Consider the following 24,185-nt stretch of genomic DNA (forward strand, 5'->3'; position numbering starts at 1 on the left):
CGCTGACATCAGTTAAACGAGTTGCCAATTCACACACTTTCACTACATATAAAAAAAAAACTGTCCTTTGACCGAGGGCGGGGTACATTCTTAAAGTCTTATCGTCAACGTTCAGAGTTCAAGTGGTTTCCCTGCTCAAAACGAAGCGTAGCTAACTCCTCCCCATCCCCTCCCTTCCGTGCTTTCTGAAAGAGTCATGAACGGGCCCAACCCCCACTCCCAAAACTTTCTTGTCCTTTATTGGCTGGAACACTTTGTTATGTTTCGTGGTGGAAGGTTTGACCACTTTGTTTTTGTTGCAGTTTGTGGAGCCTAGGCTGTCTACAGAGACCGCGTTTTTTACAGTGTGTTCAGGGGACAGGCAGCTAGCAGATAGTGAGGAGATGTTTACTGTATGAAACAAAAACATGTTTTATGGCCTTAAACGCGTGAATTCGCTTAGAGCGCCTTTAACGTCTGCAAAAATTACTCCTGTTTCATTTATCGACTTGGACTTAATAGTGTCTCCTAAAACACCTTAGGAAAACTTGAGATATAAAAAAAATAAGATTTATGATGTTAGGGTTGTATAAAACTCTTCATGGATACTTTTAAAAGGAAAGTGTTGTCATTGCAAAAATGTTTGTTCTCCAGTAAAAATGAAAAAATGAATGTATTTGTGATGCAAATTACGTAATAAGACATTAAAACTTGTTTTCAGAAATGTGTCTCGAGTTTATCTCCTGAATCTTGACTACCCTAGTAGGGTAAAAAAAATCTTATTTAATTAAGTTTTTAATTAAGTTAAGCTTCTCAAGCAGTTTTATCTTGTTTTGATATCTTTGTTCACTGAAAAACAAAAATACCTTACAGGAAAATTTTTGCAACCATTGGCGAGATCTCTTCTAAAACTGGAGATGGATAAGATTACTGGTTCTGTTTCTCATTAAAAAATCCAAGCAGCAGGTCTCCATTTAATGTGTAGGAGATATAATTAAGATGTTGAAGTTTTTCCTTAGCTAATCGTTGTTTTCTTCTGTAAATTAAAAGTATGTTCTGCTCTTCCTTGTTTTCACAGGATAACATTCTGTCATCTGCCCTTCCAAAGTAAATGGCTGTATATCGGCTCAGAACGAGGAAACATCCACATTGTTAATGTGGAGTCATTTACCCTCTCAGGATATACTATCATGTGGAACAAAGCCATTGAACTGTGAGTACCACACACAAGACTTTATAATCTCTCTGAGCCCTGAAATCACACCTGTCATTGTTCCAGTTTTATTTTTAAATTAGCAATTATTTTACTCAAATCCCATCATCAATGATCACAGATTGGTGCTTTCTCTCTGTCTCTTTCTCTCTCATCCGACTTGACTTACTCCCTCACCACTGTTCTTGAAAGTCTTCAATTATTCATTCAAGCATTTTGTCAGCAGTTTTGTTTTCTTTTGTGACCCAGTGAAAATGCTGCAGTGCCTTTGAGCCGGAGGCAGGGTAGATCCCTTCGCATACACCTACATGCATTTACGGGTGACACATTGGATGAATGTTAGTATTGGCAGGTGTCCTGTCTTGACTCGTGCTTTTGTTCTCGCACACAGACAGACACAGTGTCCCTCGTGACAAAATGCCAGTTGTTGAATAAGCCGCTCTGCCCTTAGCTGTTGTACCTCCAGTGAAAGACTAAAGGGCTGAGTCAACATGACTTAAATCTTATGTCACCAAACCGAGAAATTTGGCAAATCTCTCATTATATTTTTTTAGTTATTAGAGTTTCAAATGTTTACATTAGGTACTGGAAAATATTGAATTCTGTTTACATTTACATTCAGGCAGTAGACAGATGATATCACTAAGAGCAACTTACAGTTCATATTAATTTGTATTCTGGAATTTAACCTATGACTTTAGTGCTGCTGATGCAATTCTCTACCAATAGAGGTAAAGAAACAAATATTTGCGCAGTAGCATTGCCAAAACTTGCCAAATCTGCCATGCAATAAAGCTAATTGTAAAATTGTAAATTACAATGACATCAACAAACCTATAAATATACAGTACTGTGCAAAAGTCTTAGGCCACCATGCCACAATTAGATTTGTTGTTTTTGCAATGTTATAGTGATCACATATAATTGTTTCTAAGTCTCTTTAATATAATACATCCAGAAAATACAGGAAATGTTTATATAGTATTAAAAACTGTATAAAAATGTAAACTGATGAAGTTTTTAGGGTAAACACCCCTTCCACTTGAGCAATAGCAGGAAACTGCATGATCTTTTAAACCTTAATAAAATTTAATCCAATTTTTTTAATTTGAAAGAAATTTGTCTTTTTACTTAATTCTGTTAAAGGTGCAGTGTGTAGATTTTTGCGGCATCTAGTGGTGAGGTTGTGAATTGCAACCAACGGCTCAGTCCACTGCTTAACTCTTGCTTTTGAAACATATAGAGAAGCTACGGTATCCGCCACTGGACAAACATGTCATCGTTGGAGACAACTTAGTAAAAAAGTTTGTCTGTTTAGGGCTTCTGTAGAAACATGGCTGCACAAAATGGCGACTTCCATGTAAGGGGACCCTCTGTGTATGTAGATAAAACGTCTCATTCTAAGGCAATAAACACATAACGGTTCATTATAAAAAGGTCTTTATACACCCCTGATAATATAGTTTTTTTATATTATTTAGCATTTCTGTCTAGAGATCCTTCTAAAAATTACACACTGCACCTTTAAAAAACACTCAAGATGTGTTTAGTGCCAAGAGAGGTCACACTAAAGACTGAGGATGCCTAAAGACAACTTAAATTAATAATTTATTTTTTGTACATATTTCCTGTATTTTTTTCTGTTTGTATCTTAATAAATAAATAAATAACCGTAAATATATACAGTTAATTTATTGTAAAATAAATACTAAAAATAAAATTACACAAACTCTCTTGCATGCTCTTTGTGACTTAAAAAATAGAGCTCATCCATCTTCTTAAGGGAAAATTTTTAGTAATGCAAATATTGTGAAAGTCCAAAGGCAGTGCATTGCAGCAAAATGCCATAATTTGTCATACCTTGCCAGTGTATTGTACAGTATCACTCCATCACAGTGATCCAGACACCTGAAACGGCTCTTAAAAATAATGTCTTGTCATGTCTGTGTTGCACATTCCCTCCAACACAATTCTTTAAATTGGTTTTGAGATCAAAGCAGCAACACAATAAAAAAATGTCACTTTTTCTACTAGCGTAAGCAAAAATTATTTTGGATACTTTTATTGGATCTTTGCGTCATCTGATACTCTGTACTGTATATCTTTCATTTTACTCTTCATTTTTTTAATCTATGCCAGCCTTCTTTTTCTATAAACAGACACACGCATGTACTTCACAGTAGTAGCTACACAACAGTATCTGGCGTGTGACTCTGCAGTAGGGGCGATAACACATTGTTGGGTGATGTTGGCATGATGCCAGCCATTGAGAGAAACTGTTTGCTCTGCAGGTGTCAGGAGGTCTGTGTTTGCTGTAAAAGAGGGATGTAGGTTGGCACTTGACCGTGTTAGTCTGTTGAGGGATTAAGGGTTGGCATAGTGCAATGGCTCGATGCCACATCGTCAGGGGGTATTGCGACATGTTACAAAGGTTACAATGGCAGGTTGGGTACATTTTTAAGCCGTGCCCAGGTGCAGTGCACTACGAAACACACTGATCCCACCACCATGCCCTTCGGCCATATTCAGTCTAGAGTCTAGACTGTCTATATGTGCATGTCTGTTTGTGACAATGGTCTGTCATAAATCTAGATCTCCACTGACAAAGACAGTGATGTATGTGTCTCTCCTTGGCCAAGGTTGAGCAGACGGCAGTAGGTTTCGCCTGGACTGTATATGTACTGTAGCACGTACAACCATTAAAAAGCTTCATAAAGAATGCGTTTATGTTAGTAAACTTCCTGGACTCAATTTGTCTGGCAGTTGTTGCTGCTTAACACAAATGGATGTACTTCCTTAAAATATGACCAAATTATGCTCCACACATACCTAGCTGGTTGGGATGGAGGTAGATGCTGTCTGCTTGGTCCTTTTCACATGTAATTTTTTAAATGAAACTTAAAGTCGACTTGAGTTCCTAGAAAGATGGTGCCTGGAAATGAGAGATAAATGCATATGGTGCGATAATTATTTTGCACTACAGAAAAGGGCTGTGGGTAAGAGGGTGTATGTAGGTGCAGTGTATGAAATTATGTAATCATAAGGTGTCTTGAGCGAACGAGGAAACAGCACAGAGTGAAGGCGGCAGTTACAGAATGAGATTTTGCCCATCCTATTCCTGTTGCCATGGTGATCAGCTCCTCTAAAGCCAGCTTGCTCCTCTTAAAGTAAGGACTGAGAGACAGGATGGAATTGGGGGACATAAATTAGGATTTTTGAGGAAAGGAGTGATTTGTCACTCTCTAAACACATCTGGCACCTTCACCTCTGTGTATAAGCAGAGCATCTTTCTCCACATATGGCTGTCTCTCTCTCTCTCCATCTCTCTGTGTCTCTATCTGTTTATCTTTGTGTAAACACGAAAACACACATATACAAATTTGCAAAATGTCAAAAACGCAGTGTAACTGAGTATTAATGTGCCGAATGCACTTCACCAGGGTTAGTACACTTTCGGACAGATTCTTACTAAACAATTTTGCTTTATTTATTTTATGGGAAACTTTGGTGCAGGAAGTACAGTTGAAGTCCTTATATGGGCACTTTTACCATAATAGCGCACGCGCACACCAACCAAGAGCTGAAATGAAATCAACATCACCAAAGAAGTGTGTTGTTGTCTGTGAAGGAAATTTAAGCTTGTTTAGCTTCCCAAAGAAACCAGGTTTATTGAAACAATGGATATAGTTTTGTAGAACGCTGGATTTCATTGACATGGGGCGGTCCCAATCGGGTCATGAGTGGCAGGCGGTAAGTAAAACTGCATCAAATGCAGTTAAAGGGAGTAGGGAGTCATAAGTTATCAGGAGATAGTGGAATGATTTTTTGTGTTTTTTACTTGCTCGTAACTTGCTCCACGCATCCAGGAGATGTGGCTTATTCTGAAGAATCGGTACAGCTGATCTGTCTTTTATAAAGCTGATCAAACTAAAGACTCTTTGGATATATGAAGGATGTAATACTACTCGTGTGTGTTTTTGAGCTTTAAAATCTATAAAGGTTTAAAGGTATAGCGGGTGGATCATCAAGACTATTGGTCATCCCGGTTGTCAATCATTCTGGTGATATGTTGACGTAAGGCCGTCGTACGTGCTCGTCCCTACGTTCGCTTTCTGCACATGCACACTTTAAGGTGTATATGTGTGGTGGTGTACGATTTCAGACATTCATTAAAGTTCACATTCTCATCGTATTTTTTCAAAATGTCTATGGGTCGCAATAGAAAAAGTGTCTATGAATTGTATGACAAGAAGAGAAAGGCCTCTGAAGAAAGAAACAAGATCAGAGTGTTTTTGGGAGAATATTTCACATGCTCGCGTGCGCTAAAAGCACAGGTTGGGCTTCCCACGGGAAGTTTCTACTCAACAGGTAAAGTTTGGCATGATATTTGGAGAAATCCATTTAAAATCACTGCTAGTAAAAGTTGATGTAAGTTATGATTAGCTAGCCCTGGCACAAGTCACGAACCGCGCAGACACGGTAAACATGCCGACATCAACTTGTAAACAGAGCGAAGAGAAGAACTAGGCTCGTGCATGCTCTCTTGTGCACACGTTAATAGGCGTTCCCTCTCTGGAGCAGGTAAAGTGTTGCGCATGTAACACCCTTAAAACATTTGTTATTTTTTCTTCTGTTATTTTGTAAAAGCTTTTCATTTTTTTCTGTATCCATCCGTTATATCCCAAACACCTAACAAACACTGACAGAGAAAGAATTATACCAAGACCCCTGTCTGTCCAACCCTCGTCACTGTAACAGACCTAACAGGCCTCATCACGCTATAGCGCAACAGAATGTCGCTGGAGGGAGAGAAGGACCCCTGTCTATGCCACGGCTGTCAGCACTATAGGCGTCTTAAGTTTGTGCCGGAGAGCCGTCAACAGCACAGTTGGCCTGCTGCGTAGTCAAAGGGAACAAAAGGATAAGACTCCTGACAGTACAATCAATGCCTTATGGGCGTCTGCAGTATTGCTCGCCACAATCGCACCTATTGATTGCAGGACGGCTTGTTTGTTATATAAATAGAAAGAAATGCAGGAAAGAAGAGTAGCTGAGTTTAATCCAGATTAGATTTACATTTTAGTGATACATTCTGTATCAGAACAACACTGTGCTGTGTTTCATTAAGATTTTACTGCTTATTAACGTATGAAATATTTTGCTCTTGCCAATTCAATGGGCTACTTTGAAAGTCACTTAACTAAAATAATGAAGTTATAATATGAATTCACTTTAAATGAGTGTGCAGTTTTTGTAATTTCTTTTTAGTGTCATTGGGCAAACCCCAAAAAGGTTTTATGGATTCATTAACAGTAAAATAAAAAATAAAAAATTAATGTTGAGACAGATTGCCTGCATATGCCACTGGAGATCTATAAAATATGTATGAAAATAATCAAATTATCATTTTATTTCCATTTGACAGCATTACAAGCCTCTTTTTGAGCTCATCATATTTTGGATTAAAAAAAATCAGTTTTGTAAAACACTATGATTTAGTTAGTCTTACCCTTTTTGAGAGCAGGACCCTTCATTAAAGGCCACCTATTGCACTTAATTCCACTTTTACCAGGTGTTTGGACATAAATGTGTGTTGGCAGTGTGTGAACACAACCACTCTACAATGAAAAAATCCAACCACTCTCTCTCTTTAATAATCTCCATTAAACCAAGGGAGTCTGATTAGACATGCATTTTTTAATCTCTTGTTAATGTGACGTCACACTGATAAAGCCCTGCCCACAGCCCCTGACTGTCAGTTTTGCATTACCATAGTTTCCACCCACAGCAAGTTGCCCATCATATCTCAATAGTGAGATACTCTGGTCTCAGACTGTATTGGAATCAGCACTTACTGTATATTTTGGTAAGGGAATAAAGAGCAGTAGCTACAGTAATTTGCATTTAAAGGTGCAAACATGAAAACAGCACATATTTGCTACCACCCAAATAGGGGCATTTTGGACATGCTATAATAAATGATTTGTGGTATTTTGTGCTGAAATGTTTCACAGACACATTCTGGGCACACCTGAGATGTATGGCACTTTTCCATTGCATAGGTACAGTACGTAGTACCCAGTACTTTTTTAGTACCACATCGGTTGGGGTTCCAATTAAGCTGAGCTGATACCAAAACGTGACATGAAAACGTCATTGCTAACGCAAGATTAGCTTTACCTTCGTGCTTGCGCTGTCTCGAGCAAACCTATTGTCATCTTTGCTTTGTTGTCCGTTCCCAAAATACCTTTTAGCTGTGAAAAACATGGAATACCATACCAGTGTTTTCCTTGCAGTTTGTAGCGGCACATTTTGCAACTTATATACTGTAAGCGGAGCATGACGACTGATGCCAAAAGGTGTTTAAACCTCTGTCTCACATGACAGTTTCTGTACCGTGACAAACGCGTTTTGCAAACATCTATTTGTGGTGGTAAATTTAGATTTTGTGGCGGACTGACAAATAAATGTATGGGAATCACTGCATTCCAAAAATGCTTGCTTCCTCCTCCCACTTTTTGCATGATGCCACAGCACTAGGCAGTGCAAATATAACGACACGCCTATAATCCCTCCCACTCTGAAGTGGTACTAACTCAATGGAAAAGCTAACCGACAGAGGTGTAAAGAGTAGCTGAAAGCCATACTTGAGGAAAAGTACAAATTCCTTACTGTAAAAATTACTCCACTACAAGTTACAAGTCACCAATTTAAATACGACTTGAGTAAAAGTATTAAAGTAACCCAATTTAAAAGTACTCAAGTATTTTTACTCGTACTGAATGTTGGCTCAAAGATGCACTAGTCCTTAACACAAAGAGACATTGTAGGTCTGGGCAGTGAAAACTAAGAAAGTTTATTTATGAGGTTTTATTTCCTAATATAGAAAAGAAATCAAACACCTCAAAATTTTGACCTGGCAGAACAAACACAGATTTAACATAGCCATAGTCTTTTGACTAAAATTTAATTTGGTTTTAGTCAAATTTTTGTCATCTGAATTGATTTAGTTTTAGTCTAATTTTATTCAACTAAATGCCATGAGATTTTAGTCTAGAAATCTACATTAAATTTAATTTAAACCCATTTAATTTTAGTCTAGTGTCATTGTGTACTTGAATGTGCCATGCTGAAAAATATATAGCCTAACTTTGTGATATAAATATATGGTAACACTTTACAATAAAGTTCATTAGTTAACATTAGTTAGCTACATTAGTTAACATGAACTAATAATGAACTGCACTTATACAGCATTTATTCATCTTTGTTAATTTCAACAATTATTAATACTTTATTAAAATCTTGTTAACATTAGTTAATGCACTCTGAACTAACATGAACAAACAATTAAAGCTTACATTTTTATTAACTAACATTAACAAAGATGAATAAATAATGTAACAAATGTATTGCTCATGGTTTGTTGAAGTTGGTTAATACATTAACTACTGTTAACTAATGAACCTTATTGTAAAGTGTTACCAAATATTCTTATATAGGCCTATCCTAAAAAAGATATAATTTTAATATTTAAAAAATTCCAGTAAACTAAAATTACACTAACAGAAATATGATAATGCATATTAAAAACGTGAAGTTGTTCATTTGAAAGATTAATTGTAAACACATGTAGTACGTAACACCAATATCTTAGGTGCACTACATTTCTTCCGTCATGCATCCCTTTTTACATTAAATACATTACAGCATACTTGATTAAATGTGAGGACAGTGAAATTGTACACTTATTATCAATCTTATAATGTACTTAAGTTACTCGGGCAATCAGTACAGGACATCGCTGGTTTATTTTGGCTTATATAGTAAGTTATATCAAGTTATGAAACTTACCAGCTCATGTTAGCTGATAAAGTTAAAAGTAGCATCAGAGTATATAAACATTTGTGCTTGCCTTTGAGTTGCGGGATGACTCTCCTGCAATCGCGCATCACTTTTGTTTTGATTGTAGCATCACATGTTTAACAAAGGGTCCCTTGACTGAAGCAAATGTGATATGCATCCATATGTTTGCTCTGTATCTCTTCTCAGACCAGACGCGAACTTTTCTCTACAGTTTATGACATACGCAGCACGCAGATGTCCCGCTACGGTGGCTCAACGCAAGCCATTCAGCGTTTGACATCAAAGTACCGCGAGACCAGACTTCTCCATATGCATTTGATTCGCTCTTGCAGTACTTTGATTTCATACGATTGCTCTGCGCAGCGCCAAATGTGTGTGCGTGTAACCTCGCGACCACAGATTCTATCCATCATCACCCTCTGACACTTTCGTCTCGTTTTTATTTGACGAATAAACAATGTAGCGAGTAACGTTAAGTGTCATTTCAAATGTAGTGGAGTAAAGAGTACAAATACCCGATCAAAAATGTAATTGAGTAGAGAGTAAAAGTTGCCTATATTTTTGATACTCAGTACAAGTACAAAGTAGCCCAAAAAATACTTAAGTACAGTAACGAAGTACATTTACTCAAGTACTTTACACCTCTGCTAACCGAGGCAAAGTAAGGTGAGCTGACACGACCTGACCCAACCCGATCTGTGGTTTACTATGCAATGGAAAAGTGCCATTATATTACATCTTGTAAAACTGCGCATAATAGGTGCCCTTTAAGTTCCTCAAAAAGAAAAAAAAAACTTAATAGAAAGGTCATCTTCATATTTCTGTTCCACACACCTATGTAAAATTGTAAATATCTCCTCTAACTATAATCTTTCTCCATTTGTCTCTCGCAGGTCCTCCAAGGCCCACCCTGGCCCAGTGGTTCACATTAGTGACAATCCTATGGATGAGGGCAAGGTGAGTAAGGACCATTAAACTGCCTCAAAATGAATAAACACTCCCTGACATGAGTAATTCATTTACCCTTACACTGCACAAAACTCGTTTTCTTCCACCCTAAACCCCGAAAGTGTTGCCTTCCTACAGTGCAGCACAGTTCAGTAATTGGGTCTAATCTTACACAGCTTGTTAGCAAATTATGTTGTTTTCGAAAACAAATGATCGAAGAGATATGAAGATGATGAACAAATGTTCAAGCTACTTCCAAATGCGTTTTGTTAGACATTCATTTTACCTTCGCTAATTGCCAACACAGTCAGAGAGGAGCTGAGAGATGCTGGGGTCTTGCCTTTGTATGGATGACAAACTGTTTGTGTCTTTTTTCTGGCAGCTGGAGACCTCTCATAGGAGCCTTTAGAGATGAACAGGGGCTCTGCTAGGCAGTTGGGCCTCCTGAATTAAATCAGGATTCCCATACCTGTCTATTTGATCTTTGTGGGTGTGGGAGGGGGCTGGGATGCTATAGGTGTAGGCTCTGGGCGTCCCTTCCTTTTAGGACCCCTAGAATCATCTCATTTTTTGCCTAATTATGTGCATGTGATGATCTCTCTCTCCCGCTTTCTCTCTCTCTCTCTCTGTCTCTTTCTCAGTCTTACTTTCTCCCATCCCACTTCTTACCTCAAATGAGCCATCAATCCATAACTGGCCTGCTCACGTCTTAATGGATTTTAGAGTCCTTTCACACATTGCCGCCTCCTTCTTGGCTGACAGAACAATGACACTTTATCAATTCATAGTCTATCACTGAATCTCTGGAAACGGAGAGGTTCAAAGCTTAGATTACTTGTCATTGTCATTCATAGGCATGAGAGTATAACATACATTTATATAAAAGTAAATGGTGACAAAATTTTTATTTCAGAATCAGTAGAGATGCTGTATGGAAATGAACACTTGCTTTGCATATTTGTCCAATGTGTGTGTGTAATCCCGGCTAAAGTCTCATAATCTAATAATGAGATTATGAGCATCAAAGTTTGATTTCAAGTATTGATTTCACATTGATTTTAATATTTGACATGACCTTACTCAGTCAATATTAAAGATATCAAGGTTATATTCTCACAGAATGTTCTTTACATGATATATTTATGTAGAAAACAACACTTCTCCTTCTTTTATGTTTTGAGTGGGGCGTCTTTTTTGTTTTTGTTTACCAGTTTAATAAAAATACTTGAATACATAGCTTATTCACCTCCCCTGAATCGGTTTACAGGTTCAGTAGACTGAATGACTGCTTTATATCTTTCTTCTTGTCACAGCTCATAATAGGATTTGAGTCTGGGATCGTAGTGCTGTGGGATTTGAAATCAAAAAGAGCTGAGTCCCGCTACACTTACGATGAGGTATGTATTGTCACACAACACTACTGTATTCCAGGCCTCTGTCGCTTGCAGAGACAGTACAACTAAAGGCCGTTTCACACGGTACGCGGCAACCGCGAGGGTTTAGTTCTTTTTCAATAGGAGACGTGCGGAAAGCGGCAAAACGGGGGCGGTTATAGAAGTGAAGCGGAGTTGGTCCACACACCTTGCTTGTGCACCCAAAATATTATTCCTTTTAAGGACATGGCACTTCATGACAGGCGCCGTTGAAGATACACCCATTTGCACTAAATGCTGCACAAAACACTTCCAATACAAGAGAAAAGCTAAAGCTACGCGGCGATTTTGCCGCTTGCCGCGTACCGTGTGAAACGGCCTAAAGAATATTGAAAATGACAGATCAAATATTCATACGGTGCTTTGCTTTGAATAAGGAGGTTTATTAGATCATTTTAGGTAAGCGCATCTTTTGTTCAGCTCGATACTATAGCATTAAAAAGCATTGGTTACTAGAGCATGTCAGCTATGTTCGAAAGCAAGTCGCTCAGTCATATTTAGATCTTTCAGTGTATAATCTGAATATTGTGTGTTGGGGCCTCATGAATATTAATTAGGTGGCAGAACTTGTGCCCAGCTGATTTGCTGGTAATGGAGGACTTGCCCCATTCATTTAGTCTATAATACAGTTCAGTCCACTTCCAGCTGTACCGGTTGGCAGAAGCCAAGCTTATCATAGCTGCTCACATACTACACAATGCTGACAATGTGCACATACAATAAAATGATTGATAAAGATAAAAATAAATTGATAAAGATTATAAGCGTAAATGCGTTTTCTTACATCATTTCTCGCGAGAAATTAAAATGATCAGGCTATTTCTTCATGAATGGATGATCAACCTGCTCTTCAATTGGTCAAATTTCTTTGTTTATACCATCTGCACTGTGATTGGCTGGATTAGTTACAACTAGTCATTGTGTCGCTCACATTAAGAGATCACGTAGGGATAATATCAAACCGGTTTGAAAATATTGTAGCATCAGTAAACAAGTTCGTATATGCTTATACTTAATTTTAGGTGACCGCATTGAGCACCGATTTAGTCGTGATCTGATATTTTTGTTACATTCCTTGGAAATCTGTCCGTGAATCAATACAAACGTATTTTATTTACAAATACAGTTGAATTTTTTTTTTAAATGAGTTTAAAATGAGTTCCCAATGATTTGGTTGACCAAGGACTTATTGATGTTATATTATTATATGATAAAGTATTAATAAAAACTCAGGGTGATGATGTGGATGTCCCCCCACTGCCTGCTAAAAATCCTCTGTTCATCTATTTGCTATATATTTTTTAATTGATTATGAATAGTTTATTTCAGCTTTTAAAAAAATTGTCTGCTACTAGAGATTATAAACATGCATCTGAGAAAGTCTGAATATAACAAACCGTTATTTTTGGGCTATACATGCTTTTTGCTGTCTCTACGGTTTAAACTGGTAAATGGCTTTTTTTGTCAACAGTGACAGTCAGTAAGTGAGAGAGAGATGAAGAGAAAGTTAATTTCTCAGAGGACAACTCATCTGTACCCTGATGAATGGCTGTTTCTGGTTGGATGTCTGATTTATTCTTGCTTTCATTTATCTTGATTGATTAGTACAGCGCAGATAAATTTCTCACAATTCACTGCTCCATAGGGGTAGCAAGGTATCATTTGGCTCGGCAGCGACCCATAGAAAATAAAAATCGCTAATGAGATCTCTTTAATATCTTAATTGTTTCTCCAAGACAGCTGTGAGATTAGATGGAGAGCAAATGCTGCTTCTCATGCTGTATGTTTCTTCAAAAAATAGAATCCAGTAATATTTTTTATTCTAGAGTTTCAAATAAGATCTCAAAAATGGAGGTTTCAGATGTTTGCAATTAAAAGTCACAGAGATTTAATATGAACTCATCAAATAATTTCTCATCAAATTCTTCAAATACAATTTAGCTGATCTGACCTGGCCACATGTATTTTATAGCATGTACCCAAATTTGGTCCTGGAGCGCCATTGTCCTGCAGACTTTAGCTCCAACCCTAATCAAACACACATGAGATAATTAATTCTTTCTCGAGTTAACTCGTCAATTCAGAAAAAGCGCTTACTTGCCAATGATGAGTTTTTACGGCCATCCATATTTTCACTATTATTCACCTGGTGGCGCTCTTACCCAATTTATAAAACCTGAAACAACCCCTTGGGCCAAACAGTTCAAACGCTGTGTATGTTTGATCATCGCTCTGAATCTGATCTCTATCAAACGTCCTTCACAAAAATGCAATTATCTCAGCTTTTTGCTCAAAATTTGGTATTTTTGAAGAAACCTACCTATATATGAGAGCAAATAAAGGTAGGATGAAATGTCCATGCAAACCGCAGTGTCTTCACTCATATGTTGATCAGTTGATTTATTTTTTAAGAAAAATCTCTTAAAAGAGATCACTGAATCACTTATTTGACTGTTAGATCTGTAGTTGTGTAATAGATCAAATGCTTAAGTTTAACAGCTTTATTTATCATAATTTTTTTTTCAATTTAATATTTTTTTTCTAAAACTACCTCAGTGATTGTCACTATTGCCACAAACTACTGAAAGACTTTGACTGTTGCCATCATCAGGGTTCCCACGGGTCCTTGAAATCCTTAAAAGTTTCTGAATTTGGTGGGAAAAATTCAAGGCCCTGGGAAGTTTTTGAAAATCTACATACATAAATACAGGTCAAAAAAAGTGCTTGAATCTATTTTATGTAAGAAGTTTTCTGAAAAAAAAAAAATCAAAAATTCTAGACTATTTAAACACACATGCTAAACTGTTCACTTTAAATGCTTATATCTTCTGTATGCGAATTTTGATTCATAACAAAATGTTTTTTTGCATAGTTGTGTTTGACACATGAAATGTATCGGGTTACTATGTAACTGTTGATCCCTGAGAAGGGAACGAGACGCTGCGTCTCCCTTGCCATACTTCCTGCGTCCCTGTAACGCCGTCTTTGGTAATATTTCAGATAGCGATATACTTCCTGGCTCCCGCGTCACCTTGTCTTTGTCGTTAAGCCTAATTATTGGTTGAATTTGATATACACATTCAGACGCACTTACCCCTGGAGGCATCCCCAAAGTGTCACCGCAGTGACGCAGCGCGAGTTCCCTCGAAAGGGAACTGTAACAATGTATCTTAAAAGGAAACATGATGTAACCTTGCTCTCACTTGGAATGTGTCCCCACGTTTAGTCCTTGAATTTGAGGGTAAAGGACCTGGAAAGTCCTTGAAAGGTCCTTGATTTTGATGTTTACTAAGGTGTGGGAGCCCTGCATCATAAGCTTAATTTATGTGACATTTTGCCTCTCATAATTCATTTTACTTAAAATATCGATAAATTGATCGAATTTGATCGTAATTGCATCAAATAAGTTTTTTGTTGTTTCAACAAAAATCACATAGATTGGACAGAAAATCGATATTGTATTACATCATACAGGGTTCCCACGGGTCCTTGAAATCCTTGAAAGTTTGTGAATCTGGGGGAAAAAATTCAAGGCCCTGGGAAGTTTTTGAAAATATACATACATAGATACAGGTCATTAAAAGTGCTTGAATCTATTTTAAAAAGTTTTCTGGAAAAAAATCATATTATTCCCTGTGTAGTGAAGCATAATATCATAAAAATTCTAGACGTTTTAAGCACACATACTAAACTGTTCGCTTTAAATGCTTATATCTTCTGTATGCCAATGTTGATTCATACCAAAATGCTTTTTTGCATAGTTGTGTTTGACACATGAAAAGGTCTTGGGTTACGTATGTAACACTTGTTTCCTGTGAAGGGAACGAGACGCTGCGTCTCTCTTCCCATACTTCCTGCGTCCCTGTAACGTCGTCTTTGGCAATATTTCAGATAGCGATATACTTCCTGGCTCCCGCATCACCCTGTCATTGTCGTTAAGCCTTACCATTGGTTGGATTTGATATACACATTCAGACCCCTGGAGGTGTCCCCAAAGTGTCACCGCAGTGACGCAGCGTGAGTTCCTGAAAGGGAACTGTAACAATGTATCTTAAAAGGTAACACGATGTAACCTTGCTCTCACCAGAAATGTGGGGACACATTTAGTCCTTGAATTTGAGGATATTGGACCTGGAAAGTCTTTGAAAGGTCCTTGAATTTAAAGTTAACTAAGATGTGGGAGCCCTGATCATAATCATAGTAAAATATGTAGATTTCCCAGGTTAATTTAACCCACCGGTTGAGTTTGTCAATATTTTACCCAACCATGGTTTGAAACAACAAAGCTTTTTTTGGTTTGTTTTTTCCCAATCGTTTCAGGGTGAAACAAAGTTGATACTTAAATAAAACGCATCTAAAAACGCATCTAAAAGCTCAATAAAGTAGATTGAAATTGTTTTCTTTGTGCAGCCATGCTCAAGCCACAAAACGCCAACATTTTATCCATCAGACCACACGCAGCACTTTATTGTTTATTATTATGGAACAGGAAAATGCTCAGACTGTCTGTAGTTAAAGCAGAGATTGCCTGGAAACCATTTTATCTTTGAAGGGGTCACAGAAGTGCAACAGACAGCAGAACTATCATCATATCAGATCATGCAATGCTATTAGTGCTGAAGGGGTCACTGAGGGGCATTGAGCCGCTGAATTAGCATTGAAGTGGAGAGGAGCTGCTGTGCTGTTAAAGATAGATGAAAATCTTAAAATAAGAAAAACGCAGTGCCAGCATCCAATTTGAGTAGACCGACAGTGTCTTTGTTTGTGCCTCTGTATAGTTAAAAATAGAGTTGTGTTTTTGGGTGCATAAGGGCTGCAGAAGCTGTATTTTTGGACAGGGGAGGTTGTGGGTTGTAGTTACCTGCAGTAAAGCCTTCAGACCCCTCTAGCTGTAATTGGACCTCTGTGTGCTTATGTGTATCAGTGGTAAGACTACATATACTGTATATACGCCCGAAATGCTCAATTTGCACCAGGTTATTAATTCAAATCTAGCTGCCTGCAACATAAATATAATAATTGTGTTTTTTGGAGATTTGCCATGTTCAGCACCATGTAAGATAACATTATGGCATTTTAATATAATTAAACAACATTGAATGCATTATCGGTATTCAAAAGTCCAATAGGCTTTATGCCCAGCTGCACTACTTCCTGAACATCAGCCAGCTCCTTGTTTCCTGTCTGCCATTATTGGACAAACTGATTAATCCTGGTGTGTCTGATTATTGTTGTTGTGACTACTGAGGTCAGGCACACCTGGATTAATCAGTTTGTTTGTGACTACTGAGGTCAGGAACACCTGGATTAATCAGTTTGTCCAATAATGGCAGACAGAAAACAAGGAGCTGGCTGAAGTTCAGGAAGTAGTGCAGCTGGGCATAAAGCCTATTCCAATCAAGAAGGCAGATTTATTTCCAGTAGGTTGATCTAGCGAACTTCTCCACCTCGAAAGGATAAATTATGCAAGCCACATAATTAATACACAGTCCTGTTGGTGTGTTCGTGTTTGTCTGGCTCCTCCCCTCTGGATGCTCCTGTAATGATGTTGCACTCGGTTCATTGATTAGTTTGGTCTGCTGAGGTTCATCCCCACTGTCTGCAGAAGACGGAGATAGAGCCGACATCATTATGCTAAACAAGAGGAGACTGCGCTTAATTAGAAAATAATGAGAACTCTCTTTCAGCTTTCTTCTTTGTGCTCTCGCCCGGGCTTTTCTCCCGATACATCAGTTTCATGCTGCGCATTCCATCTAGTCTTTTCCCATCAATGTAATTTTGTTGCACTCATTGTGCTACATTGGCCTGCCTGTTTTCCACATAGTATTACCAAAGCATTTAGTCAATACAAGAACAGGACAAAACAAAGCTATAAAAAGCAGCCAAGCTATTGATGTGCAGCTGAGGGATTATGGGAAGCATAAAGGAAGTTTATAGTACTCTTAGCTCTTATAAAGCACACAGTCCACTGACAGTTAAGATGATTTGGATGTATCCTTCAGTGGGATGTGTGGAGATCTTAAAATTTAGATTGGTCAGCACTTTTATATGAATATAATTCACCACCTTGGAGAGATTTGCAATGCATTCTGGGATTGCATTTTCACATGCAAAACTGCTTTTGACTGCACTTTCTGAAGAAATTATCAAAAAGTCTACAGAGTTCATATTAGTACCTCAGAGGTACATATTGGGTACCAAATAAAATATAGACATACAAGTACATAATGAAACATAGGACCCTTTTAAGTGGTACTGCCCCAGTGACAGTTGAGGTACATATGACTATTTTTTCTGATAGTGTAAATTTATGCATTTGGCAGACGCTTTATCAAAAGCGGAAACCGCGACAGTCAATTGGTTCTTGTCACATGACCTGCGGTGCCAGGCTTGTGCACAATTCAGAATTGAATTGAGAATGACTCCAGAATTCCAATTGAATTCTTGAATTTGAATTGATGTCAAAAACAGGATCTAGAATTACAATTTGAATTTGAATTAAAGGAAGCAGAATTGCAATTCAAAAGTAATTCAAAGAAATTCATATACATATTATACAGTAATTGAAGTGTTAAAAATGAAGCTTTCAGTATATGTCAGATATGATTGCATTACATAATTTATAAATTATATTAGTTTGAACTACTTGTACAGATTACATTAACAGGAAATGTTTTCCCTCAGCAATTAATGTTAAAAAGTCTAGTCACATATAAAAAGAATTAAGTTTGATGGAACATGACTTCATTTCCCAGAATGCTTTACTTTAACCAAGTATTTAAATTTGTTGCCAAACAATTTTCCAAAGTAACTTTTCTAACACTGAATGTATGTGAGATTCTTCCTGTTGTGTGACTGTGAAATTTCTTTGAATTGTCATGAATTTAATTCCACTTCTTGTTATTCCTATTCAAATTCAACTTCCTGTAGGGAAGTCAATTCAATTCAAATTCCAATTCATGAATTGAATGGAGGCCAATTCTGAACTTCTGAATTGTGCACAAGCCTGTGCGGTGCGCTCGCGGCATTCTGAAAAGTTGAGATGTTTTAACTCAATGCGTTGCAGACATGCCTGGATACCACGTTTCTACATTTAAAATAACGAACTTGAGCGCGCAAAAGACACGAAATGTGAATCGCCCCTTACGGTGCATTACAAGATATACATTTTATCATTGTTTGTGTTCCATGTTATCAAACCCAAAACCTTTTGCGCAACTAATGCAATGCTCTACCAGCTGAGCTACAGTGTTAAAGGATTAGTCCACCCCCATGTCATCCAGTATGTTTATATGTCTTTCTTTCTTCAGTCGAAAAGAAATTATGTTTTTTGAGAAATTTTTAAGGCAAAACATTCCAGGATTTTTCTCCATATAGTGGACTTATTGCAGTATCCATTCAGCTTCAAAGGGCTCTAAAAGATCCCACCGAGGCATAAGGGTCTTATCTAGAGAAACAATTGTAATTTTCACCCCACAAATGTAAAAATTTGTACATCTTGTATTGCACTAGTCTTGGGATGCGCGACTTTATGCATTAGGTAATCACGTTGAAAAGTCACGCATGGCGTATGCAAAACGCACCCGTATGGACCATTTTAAACAATTCTGACACAAAGACATTAATTTGACACAGATAAGGTCTGGATCATTTAGGGCCCTTTGAAGCTCCATTAAAACTGCAAGTTGAGTTGAGTTTAATTGAAATCCACTATATGGAGAAAACTTTTTCTTTTCGACTGAAGAAAAAAGGACATCTTGGATGACATGGGGATTAGTAAACTTTCAAAAAATGTTCGTATGAAAGTGGACAAGAAATATCCGGTCACTATCAGGAAGTGTCCTGTTGGGTTCTGCACCCTATGCATGTATGACATCAGCATAACCAACTTTCATTTCTCTGCCAATTTTTGTCCTGACTCAGGCGATCCATTCTGTGGCCTGGCATCACGAAGGAAAGCAGTTTATCTGTAGTCACTCAGACGGCACGCTGACCATATGGAATATAAAGTCGCCGGCCAAGCCTGCACAGACAATCACGCCACACGGTTAGTGAGCTTTCTTTCTTTCTTTCTTCATCTCACTCATACAAGACACGCTCGTTTTCTCCGAATCCATTTTCCGCAGGATTATTAAATTAATTGCTCCCACCTCTGTTTCACAAGGTTGTATCACACCTCTCTCAAAGACTTGTCAATTCAGGATTTTTTCTTCATCGCAAAGCAGCTTAAAACAATTCATCCCCCCACCCCCTTATTTCCATTTCAAGTGATGCATTCTTTTTAAGACTTATTGTGAAGGCTAGCATTTAATGTGTAAAGCGAGGCTGTAGAGAGACTGGTGAACCCTAAGCTCATCCCTTTGATTCACATCCATGCCTGTTTATTGAAGATACTCCAATGTAGTCATCTCTTAATACAATAAGCCCTTCAGCAACACAATGCCTCGGTGAAAGGAGCACATCAGAGAGATGCATAGAGACGGACAGAATCGTACACTGATAAATAATATTGTAAGCACAATGTTTACTGTTTAACCAAATGTTTTGTACATCACCTACTGTTATTAGCTAAGTTGAGACATGTATAGGGCATTCACAATCGCCTATGTTAATAATTGTAAAATTCAAATGTCTTCTGACAAGTGGGGACTGATCAGAATTGAGAGACTTTATGCAATGCGTTGATATGACACTGAATATTACAAACATTTGTCAGCAATTAGCTACTAACTAGATGAAAAATGTTTTGCTTTACTTGTGAATTTCTCATTAATTATCACGTCTCTTATGTTTATTGTGCATAATGAAGTATAAGAGATTTTTTTTAACTGATAGGCGTTGAACCCATCTTTAATGTTTCCTTAGATTTATTTTTAAACCATCTGTTGAGTTTGTGAGGTTTTATCATACTCCTGTAATGATTCTGTTGCTAATTGATTTATCTTACATGTTTTTCTGAGACACTTTTTTGTGTATGTGTGAGAAAGAAGCTCTGTCCCAAATGCTACTTTTAGCCCAAGTGTCCTCTTCCAAGTCCACACTTAAGCCTGAAGTATAGTTTTAGTTTTAACACGTACGTAAGGGTCCGCATACAGTGCGTGTGGCGCAAATTTCATCATCAGGAGAGTAAGTGCATGCTGTATGCGCACCGCTGGATTTTTGTAACCACGCATATGAAAGATTTTTCAAATTGGTTCATTCTGAACAGAAACGTTTTAACGTTTTCGTATTTTAAACCTAAAATTGACGTTCCGGAATTGGTTAGAACAAAAAATGTATACACAAGTAAATTAAGTTCCCGAACCGGTTAATAACGCTCCATATCAGCTGTCTCTATCTTGTCATCAAACATTAAAAAAGGCAACATTATGTAAGCGGCATAACTGCAATTCTGACATGCCTACATTTGTTTCAGAATTATACATGAATTTAGACAAGGACAATTTCTGCAATGTCGTTTATTGGAAAACAACTTAAACAAATGTTTTATTAGAAAAAGAATACTGTGGTATTTCAAGATCATTTTGTTTGTATGTGTCCTGTCAAGAACAGAAAGATTGTTCGCTTGCTTTTTGAAACGCGTCTCTCCGTGTATGCACTTTTGAGTGCACTTAAACACGGTATTAACTGGTTACCATTATTTTAAATGAATGATTCTGTTCCAGAACATATATATATTTTTTTTAGTTTCTGGTTAAGTTTCTGTTCCTTGCAAAACATCAAAAGTTTCTGGTTTTCGTTCCGTGAACCGGTTCAAAGCCTTGCCCGTGAGACCACGAGTCTGCATCAGGTGTATCATCTGGGACAGCGGCTGATTAAGATGTTAAGGAATTATCTGAATGAATCTGATTCTGTTTCAGGAAAGCAGCCTAAAGATGGAAAAAAGCCAGAACCTTGCAAACCCATTCTTAAAGTAGAGTATAAGACCACAAGAGCAGGGTAAGCACACAGCTTTACTAATTAATTTGTTTCATAATCCTTGTTTAGGCTGGTTTATGCTTATTAGTGCTGTTAAAACTGGTTTTAGTACACAGTGCACAGTACTTGCCCGTACAGTAGTTTACAGCTTAGCCTAGTAGAGACCATAGTACCATGAATTGACAAAGAGCTTACAACACACTAATGGCGCTTTTTCATTGCATAGTACCTCTCTGTTTGGGTCGGGTGAGCTTGCTTTTGGGGGCTTTTCCACTGGGTGCAGTACGTAGTACCCAATATTTTTTGTATTATCACCTCAGTCGGGGTTCCAAGCGAAACTGAGCTGATACCAAAACGTGATGCGAAAACACTGTAGATCACTGATTGGTCTGAGAGAATCGTCACTACCACGTCATCGCTATAATGTAAAGATTAGCTTTACCTTCATACTAGCTTGCGCTTTCTCGAGTAAACCTGTTGTCATCTGTGCTCTGCTATAAGTTCCCAAACTCCCTTTTAGCGATGAAAAACATCCAAAAGGTGGGAATCAGGGACACCATAACAGTTTTTTTCCATACTTGCAGTTTGTGGCGGCACATTCCCGATGCGCATGTCCGCATATATGCTTAAATGCAACTTAAATGAGGCTCAGCTGAGCGCGTCAACAGACACCATGGGCGTTTGTACAGAAACTGTCATGTGAGACAGAGGTAGTGATAAACGCGATGTGCAAACATGTAATTTTGTGGCAGACTGAGAAATAAATAAATATATGGGAATGTACAACAACGCTCTCACTTGTATGATGTCATAGCAGTAGGCAGCGCAAATATAACGACACGCCTATAATCCCTCCCACTCTGAAGTGTTACTAAAGCAAACCAAAGTGGAAAAGCTAACCAAGCCAAAGTGAGGTGAGCTGACTCGACCTGACCCAAACCAAACCGTGGGGTACTATGCAATGGAAAAGTGCCATAAGTAAGCCTTAACTGTCGATGAAAAGTAGGGTAAACAAATTAAGCACTGTATAAACTTAACAACTTTACATGCATTTTACAGTCGACCAATATGTTTTTTTATATGTCTGGTACCGATATTGAAAAGTGATTTGGACGATATGATGTCGATGTAAGACAATTGTAATTACAGTGAATTATAGACAAATAAAAATTGGTAAACGTAATAAACATTTGTTATGCATAATATTTATAAATGACCAATAAATCTATTTTTAGTAAAATAACACTGCAGACCTACCCAGTGTCTGAAGCCCATTTACTTGACTACTTAGTAAGACTTAATCTGTTTTATCTGGATGCATGTGTGCCTATAGATGTACTGTATGTGTTTGTATTCTAAACAGGGATCCATTTATGATATTCTCTGGTGGTTTGTCATACGATACCGTCGGTCGACGGCCGTGTTTGACAGTAATGCACGGAAAGAGCACGGCAGTACTGGAGATGGACTATCCCATTGTAGATTTTCTCACCTTGTGTGAAACGCCATATCCTAGCGGTACGTACACCACTTTGCTCACTGATCCAGCCAGAGTCTCATCTTTCACAATCTTCTTTTTTGTCTTTCTCTTTTTTCTGCATGTTTTAAAAAAAATGCTGACATTTGAACCTTTGTTTTGTTGGGTTGTTCTGTTCTTCTATGTTCTTTGTAGTTAAGCGCAAGCTCTCCCTGGGGAACGGCTGCCTAGTAATTACATTTTTCATCTTTCTTTTTTAAAGCTCCCTCTATTCATAGCATCCAGGTCTCTGACTGCATTCGTTTATTATTGGTGTGCCCATTTGAATAATTAATCGCTTTTTAGTGGTTATTTATGAATAATAAGTGATTTCTTTCTCTTTGAGGACAGCCACAGCAAAGGCTAATGTGCTTTCAATCTGCTGTCCACCCATGCAACCAAATGTCAGTAATGCAAAAAAAAAGTGCTGCGTCTGAAACCACCTACTTTCGTACTATATATTAGGGAAAGGCAGTAAGCAATGAGAGTAGTATGTCAGAATTCATAGTATTCGAAAAACAGTATGCAAAAAGTAATCGGATTACCTACTACTTCCGGCAAGATCGGAAAGTGTTCATTCGACGGACACTTTACTATCCCTTGAGCCCCCGGGAGAGAAGTTAAAGAAGAAGAAGAATGAGAAGTGTTAATTTTTGTTTAAAAATGCTTGAAATCTGTAACACTGCTTTATTCAAATCCAAATACATATAACATATTTGGTAGGGATGCACCGATACCACTTTTTTGGAATACGAGTACGGGTACTTGCATTTCAGTACTTGCCGATACCGATACAGAATACTTAATAAAAAACATGATTTTAAATTTACAGGTAACAGCTTTAGTCATATAATTTAACAAAAAAACAAGGGACTAGTTTTCCAGTTTGTTGTAAACTCTGCCTCTTTGGACAACACAAGAGGCATTAACCCCTTACACGCCGCTCAAACATAGACATTTCTCAGACCGTGGTATCGATCCCTGGTATCGGGGGACTTTTAACGAGTACGAATACTTTAGAAAATGTGGTATCGATGTGGTGCATCCCTACTATTTGGTAAATCCACGCTTGTTTAAAGGGACACAAGGCAGGCATGTTAATAGATCATCTTTGTAAGTCGGTATGGTTAAATGACTCATTACCGGACGAATTAAGTCTCTCTCGCCCGCCCCTACGTCTGTAGGAAGAATACCCCACTTACAAGTTCGCTATATCCGACCCGGTGTTCCTCAGTCTGGCAAAGTCTCAGATATTGCGAGAAGCAGGATCACATTACGGCAAACAACACAGAGGCAGGCGAGCGAAACACAG

General features: G+C 37.8%; 1 protein-coding gene across 1 annotated transcript in view; it reads left to right on the forward strand.

Moving 5' to 3' along the window:
- Positions 1 to 24,185, forward strand: part of stxbp5a (syntaxin binding protein 5a (tomosyn)) — a 117,444-nt gene that overhangs the window by 59,138 nt on the left and 34,121 nt on the right. The window contains exons 6-11 of the mRNA XM_073811406.1: positions 1,058 to 1,192; positions 9,952 to 10,015; positions 11,320 to 11,403; positions 19,363 to 19,486; positions 21,300 to 21,378; positions 22,721 to 22,875. Of these exons, the coding sequence (XP_073667507.1) occupies positions 1,058 to 1,192; positions 9,952 to 10,015; positions 11,320 to 11,403; positions 19,363 to 19,486; positions 21,300 to 21,378; positions 22,721 to 22,875 (641 nt within the window). The remainder of the gene's footprint in view (positions 1 to 1,057; positions 1,193 to 9,951; positions 10,016 to 11,319; positions 11,404 to 19,362; positions 19,487 to 21,299; positions 21,379 to 22,720; positions 22,876 to 24,185) is intronic.

The sequence above is a fragment of the Paramisgurnus dabryanus genome, chromosome 12 (assembly GCF_030506205.2).
Source record: "Paramisgurnus dabryanus chromosome 12, PD_genome_1.1, whole genome shotgun sequence".
NCBI lineage: Eukaryota > Metazoa > Chordata > Actinopteri > Cypriniformes > Cobitidae > Paramisgurnus > Paramisgurnus dabryanus.